At 63.2% G+C, this 6,161-nt stretch overlaps 1 protein-coding gene and 1 long non-coding RNA gene across 2 annotated transcripts; both read right to left on the bottom strand.

Moving 5' to 3' along the window:
- Positions 1-1,206: 1,206 nt before the first annotated feature.
- LOC120227376 lies at positions 1,207-4,251 on the bottom strand. Its single transcript, XR_005527237.1, has 2 exons — positions 3,900-4,251; positions 1,207-2,317 (listed from the first exon to the last, which is right to left on the bottom strand). It is a non-coding gene; the product is annotated as an uncharacterized LOC120227376 (long non-coding RNA).
- A 3-nt stretch (positions 4,252-4,254) lies between these two features.
- SMIM10L2B (small integral membrane protein 10 like 2B) lies at positions 4,255-4,525 on the bottom strand. Its single transcript, XM_039225501.1, has one exon. It carries the CDS (start codon positions 4,504-4,506, stop codon positions 4,273-4,275), a length of 234 nt encoding a protein of 77 aa, XP_039081432.1. The 5' UTR covers positions 4,507-4,525; the 3' UTR covers positions 4,255-4,272.
- Positions 4,526-6,161: the final 1,636 nt, after the last annotated feature.

Genomic DNA, 6,161 nt, shown 5'->3' with positions numbered 1-6,161 from the left:
GAGACCACATCCTCAGCATGACCTCCTCCAAAGACGGCCATGGAGATGACGGGCACTTTAGGGGAACAAAGCACCCAGCATGGCACCCGGGGCTGGGCAGGCTCTCGCCACCGCCAGTTGCCTTCACTTGGCGTCCTCTCCTCCTAGTGACAAGGCCGCTTCAGCTGAGACCTGAGGACAAAGGTTGGAAAGCCATCAACACGCCGAATGCTCACAGCCAGCTGGAAGGCTCCCTACTGATGACGCATGGGTGCAGGTGGTGGCCTGGGGCCAGGCAGAGCTCTGGTCTGAGCCTCGCATCTTGGTTGGGACAGGCCGCCTGATCCCTGGGCTGGGTCCGGGCCCATCAGGAACTGGACAGAACCATCCAGACAGAGCAGTGGGAAGGTCAGGGGCCCGGCAGGTCCTGGCGTCCATCCCTCCTGTGGTGACGGGTGTTGGGAGGGTCGCTCTCGTCAGGGTGCCCTGGCAGCTGGAGCACACCCAAGGCTCGCACCAAGCACACCCAGGCCGTGCTCCTCACCGTGACCGTGAGCCTGCACCCTCAGGACCCCTCCCCCCTGGGGACCGTGGGCCTCCCGTCTTCACCTCGGCCCCTGCGGCCCTCCCCAGGCCCCCTCCGCCAGCCCTCCGTCCGCCTGACCGCCCGTCCTTAGCCTGCAGCTGCCTCGGGCCCCGTGGCCAGGCTTCTCAGGGGAAGCACAGAAGGGACAGTTTGGGCCTAACACGGGGGAAAGGGGTGCAGGCTTCCAGTCCCTGCGATGTATCTTTTCCACAGCTGGGCGGCCACCTGGCCTGCGGGGCGGCAAGGGGGACCTTGCTCTGCTGTTGCAGAGGGCCCTCCGGGTGACCTGCATCCTGTGCGGAGAACCCATTTCACCCCCCTTCCCCCTGCTCCCCCTCAAGCTTCCGCTGTATGAAGTGCTTTCTAAGAGCAGGCTGGAAAATGCAGAAAAGTCTTAGGTGCTCGGTTGTTGCGACAGAGGTTGTGAGTGGGACAAACTGCACCTCTGGGGCCAGGCCTGCGCTCCCGTCCTCTCCTCCAGGGCTGCTGGCCCAGGCAGGGCAGGTCTCTGAGTGTCTTCTGAACAGGCCTGCACCCCTGCCCCAGCCGCGCCCCCCTTGCAGCCCCCCCAGGTGCCCCCCTCCCCCTGCCCTGGGCCCTCCAGGGCGCCGTCACCGGCTACCGCACCACACCACGGTGGCCTCCGGGTTGATTGTATTTTATTGATCGCGAGCTGTGTATTTTTTTAACTTAGAGTGACAAGAGTGGACAAAACCAGAAACAAGAACAGGTCTCAGCAGACGGCGCTGTCCGGTACAGTTAATGACACGCAGGAAAGTGACACTCATCCTTTTGAGCTCGTGTCTCTGATTTCGTGGAAGCTTCGCTGCCTGGGAAACAGACTGCAAATCAGTAAAGTGCACTGAGAGCCCCCAGGCAGCTGGGGCCCGTCGGGGGAAGAGGGAGGCGGTGGCAGGAAGCACGCTAACTACTCAAGGCCAAAATGGTCAGAAAAGCAGAGGCAAGAACACATGCTGAGGATGTGCGCCCCCCCCCCCAGTCCCGGGGGCCCCGGAGAGAGTTCTGTGCCCTCGGGGAGGGGGAGACCCGGGCATCCCTGAGGCTCCCCCCACACCTCTCCCTGTTGGGAAGAGGTGTCCTAGGCCCCACACGGCTGCAGCTGGAGAGGTCACCCCGAGGGTGAGACCTGGGCTTGAGGGGGCACATCTGTGGATCAGCCCCAAGGAGGCCCCTCGTCCTCCCCGCTCAGGCAGCCCCGTGGGGCCCTCGCAGGCTGTCCCCACAGATCTGCGGATGGGGTCAGCAGGCTGCCAGGCTCCCAGAAGTGGTCCTGGGTGGAGAGGGACGGGGTGCAGGAGGGGCCCGGGGCCCGGGGAGCCCAGGACACTTGGCGCAAGGTCGTCAGCCAGCACACCCTGTGTGTGGGAAACAGCAGGGGGTATATGGTGGCCGCGTCTGGCCTCGGTCCCCCGGGTCGGGCAGGCAGAGCTTTTCACCCAGGACCCGGCCTCCAGCTGGACGGCCAAGGAGGGCAGGCCGTGTGACACTGGGCCACTCGGTCCCTGGGGCTGACCAGACCCCTGCGGTTTTCAGGGCCAGGAACTCGGAGCACTGGGGGCCGCGAGCAGCCAGTGGCAGGGCGGCTGTGGGCCTGGGGTCCTTCCCGGCTCCCCTCGGGGCCCAGCCTGGCCGTCCTGGAACACGAGGAGCAGCGCGCCCGGGGCCTCCAGGACCGTCCAAGCCCGTCTAGAGGAGGTTCTCCCGTGCGGTCCTGGCCTTGGGGGGCCACGCCTGGGGACAGAGAGATGGCGTCATGCGTGGGTCCCAGCCCCACCCCACCCCCAGCTTTATCCCTTCACCCTCCTGGTCCCATCGTGTTCCCAGGAGCCACGCCCACCCCACCCCCCCCACGCTGCCACCCAAACCGTGGGGCTTGTGCCCCCGGACTGCTGAGGAGTCGTTGGTCAAGCCTGGGGTGGGGCAGCAGGGGACGCCAGGCCGTGCGCATGAAGCCCTCGGCTCCACAAGGGTTCTGGGCCCATTTCAGCACCGACTGTCTCCCCTGTGACCTGCCACCCGCTCCAGGGAAAGCCAGGTCCCCGCAGTCCCTACCCTGGGCCTCTTCTCCCCCTCGGTCCCCTGGGGGCCTCGAGCTGCCCTCCCCCACCCCGACCTGCCCAGGCCAGGTTTTCTGGAAGACTGGGAACAGAGTCAGCCCCACCACTTCTCATCTGTGTGACAAAGGCAAATGAAGCCCGCTTTTCCCATCACAAGGCGGGGAGAACAGCACTCCCTCAAAGTGACGCTACGAGGTCTAGTGTGGAGGTGACGGTCTCGTCCTTCCCCACGCCAGAACTGGACCGCTGGGCACCCCACCCCTCCGTGCCTCTGCCTGGGAGGCCCTTCCTGTCCTCCTGGACCAGGCCCTTCACCCAGCAGCTCCCCAGGCAGCCCTGGGGCCAGAGGCGCCCCTGGACGGGGATCTGAGTCTCTTGACAAGGCCAGAGAAAGGGCGGTCACCACCTACAATCACTGGTTCCTGAAAGACAGAAAGAGATGGAGACTTGACAGTGGCATCCTGGCCCAGAACAGCCCCTTTCCCCAAGGGCTGCCTCCTCGCCAAGCCCCTCCTCCACCTGCCCGCCCCGCCCCAGCCTGAGAGCTGCCCGCTGCTCAGGGGGATCCCACCTTCCCCAGTTCCTCTGGGTGCCCAGGGGCTGCTGGAGGAGGCACTGGCTGGCACCTGGCAGGCAGAGGTAGGGGCTGGAGGGAGCCGGGCTGCGATGGCCGAAGAGCCAGACTGTGGGGGCAGGGACAGGGCGGAGCAGCCTTCAGGTCTCCAAACGTCCGATGTCCAGCCCCGAGGATGCCTGGCCTCAGAGGGGGAGGGGAGCGGGAACAGGCCGAGAGCGGCCCCCCAGCCCCCTACACAGGGCAGGAGGCAGCTCTGCCAAGGGCTGGGAGGGAGCTGTCGAGACCCCGGGGGCCCGAGAAGGGGACTGACCAGGGGTTTGGCCAAGAACACAGCCACCCTTCCTGTCTGGCCTCACAAGGGGGTGAAAGATGGCAGCATCTTTTCCTTCTAGAGCCTTCCCCGGCGCTTCCCCTAGCCCATTCTCTGAGGTTCAGGTGGCAGCCCAGGGGCCTCGAGGGAAATTGGCTGGGATGGACTGATCCTCTGAGATGCCCAGGCCACCGCCGCCCCCTCACCCGTCTGGGAATGAGGACCAGGGAGTCCTAGGCGCCCGTGCCCCCCCCCCCCTGGGCAGCTCAGGGGCTGGCTCCCTCGGATCCCGTCCACTGTTCCTCCCAGCCACCAAGATGTCATAGCAAACGCCCCCGCCGCCCATGGCTCCAGCCTCTGGCCTCCTACCTTGCTGATCGGGGCCACTCAAGTCCCTGCTGCAGAATTTTTCCTTTCTGCTTCCCCCACCCCGGCCAACGTGAGGCAACAGGTCTGCCGCAGTCAAATGCTTTTTTTTTTTTCTCGAGCCCGACGAAGAGGACCCGTTTGGTGAGGTTCTGTGCAATCGGCCATCGGCCGCGACGCGTGTGGGCGGGTCGGGGCCGGGCCGGGCTGGGTAGCTCGGTGGCCCGCGTCCTCCCGCCGAGGACTAGGGTGCGGGGGGCCCGGCCGCGCCGCCTCCTGCCCCCGCCGCGCGCTGGCCGCCGTCCTCCATGCCCGCGCCGGGTCCGTCTCGGCCGGGCGCGCGGGACCCTCCGGCCGGGGCTGCGGCGGCGCGCGCTCACTCGATCCGCACCTGCAGGCGGACGTTGAGCATCACCGAGGCCACCACGTAGAAGTAGGGGAAGTTCATGCGCAGCCGCCAGGCCAGATCGAAGAAGGTGATCAGCGTGCGCGTGAGCCCCCTGCAGAAGGCGCCGTACGAGCCGCGGGCCGCCGCCGAGCGCGACAGCCGCACCGCCAGCCCTGACAGGGCCGCCGCCGCCGCCGCGGACAGAGCAGCGGATGCCGCCATGGGCCCGGGCCCGCGCAGGCCCCGCCGACTGACCGGAGTGCGAGCGGCCGGGCAGGTGGACTAGAGGCCTGCAGTGCCCCGCCAGCCGCCGGCGCCCTCCCGCCCCGCCCGCCCTCGGTCACCTCTCCACTTGCTGCACCCGGGATACACCCTCTGCCACCGCCGCCGCCTCCGCCACCGCCCCTTCTTAGCAGCTCACCGAGAGCTCCGCCCACCGAAAACTCCGCCCCTCGCCTGCTGCCGGAGCGGCCCCGGCCACTATAACCCCGCCCCTCTCTTGGCCACACCCCTCCCGGGCGCTCGGAGCGGCGGCCGCTGTGTTAGACCCGCCCACGGGACCGCCCCGTCTGCAAGCCCCTCCTCCTCCTCCTGGGCTCCCAAGGGCAGAGCTTGAGCGCAGGAGTGCGTTGGAAGGTGTTGCTCCCCAGGGACTGCTTTTGCGGCGTGCCCTTGAGCGGAGCGGAGGGCCAGGGGGTCTAGACCGCTATACTGATTCTGTATTGAAGGCCCACTGGGAAGACTCCACCGGTTTACCTTATCCTCCTGCCCCACTGTCTCCTCAGAAAACCCCGCGGGCAACCCATTGCACCTTTCGTTAATTCACATTTCTCTGCTAACTCAGCAGTTTCCCCAAACTACAGGTGTATTTTTTTCCTGTCTGGTGTATTTGCTGGTCATGCATATTTCTTTATTGTTTAATTGCCCTGTTACCCCCGTTGCCTTTACCCCTCACATCATAGTTATTTCTAAATACTCGTTTATCTTTGCCCCAGATACTGCACAAGGTCTTCTCAATTTTCATTTGCCCTTGTTTATGGCTTTTTTCCCCCTTGCTGGTGGGCTTAAAAATCCTTGCCTGGTTTCATCTCATGTTTATTCTATTTTTTTTAATAGATTGGTTTAATTTTTTTTAACATTTATTTATTTTTATTTATAGGAGAGAGAGAGAGAGAGAGAGACAGCGTGAGCAGGGGAGGGTCAGAGAGAGAGGGGGTCACAGATTGAAACAGGTTCCAGGCTCTGAGCTGGCTGTCAGCACAGAGCCCGATGCGGGGCTCGAACCCACGAACTGTGAGATCATGACCTAAGCGAAAGTCGGATGCTTAACCGACTAAGCCACCCAGGCGCTCCATTATTCTAATTTTTTAAATGTTTTATTTATTTCTGAGAGAGAGAGACAGCGTGAGCAGGGGAGGGTCGGGGGGGGACACATAATCCGAAGCAGGCTCCAGGCTCTGAGCTAGCTGTCAGCACAGAGCCCGACGCAGGGCTCGAACCCACGAACCGTGAGATCATGACCTGAGCCGAAGTCGGACGCTCCACCAACTGAGCCACCCAGGCGCCCCATCTCATCTTCATTCTAAGACACATCCAACCCAAACTCGACCACTATTGAAAAAATCAAGCTTCATTATAGTCATGACTTTTGAAAAGCTGTCTGCAAAAAGGAGAGTCACCATGACCTCATCCCAGTTTTCACAAGAAGGGCTGGCCTGAGTATTTAAGCTCTGTCAAAATGCCGATTCATTGTCACAGTAAACATGTGTGGCATCTCTCTAATGAAGGAACTCAGCAGAATTACATACACTTTTTGAGCAATTGGCATACCTACATGGTCATGGGTAAAAAAAGAATTTCAGAAACACTAGGTTATT

Source organism: Hyaena hyaena, unplaced genomic scaffold (assembly GCF_003009895.1).
Source record: "Hyaena hyaena isolate Hyena2069 unplaced genomic scaffold, ASM300989v1 scaffold_2248, whole genome shotgun sequence".
NCBI classification, from domain to species: domain Eukaryota; kingdom Metazoa; phylum Chordata; class Mammalia; order Carnivora; family Hyaenidae; genus Hyaena; species Hyaena hyaena.
Note: the sequence above shows the minus strand (reverse complement) of the source record. Positions and strands in the feature narration are given on the sequence as shown.

Bases quoted from the DNA above. Each gene is read 5' to 3' on its own strand.
- SMIM10L2B (XM_039225501.1), bottom strand. From the start codon at position 4,506: ATGGCGGCATCCGCTGCTCTGTCCGCGGCGGCGGCGGCGGCCCTGTCA.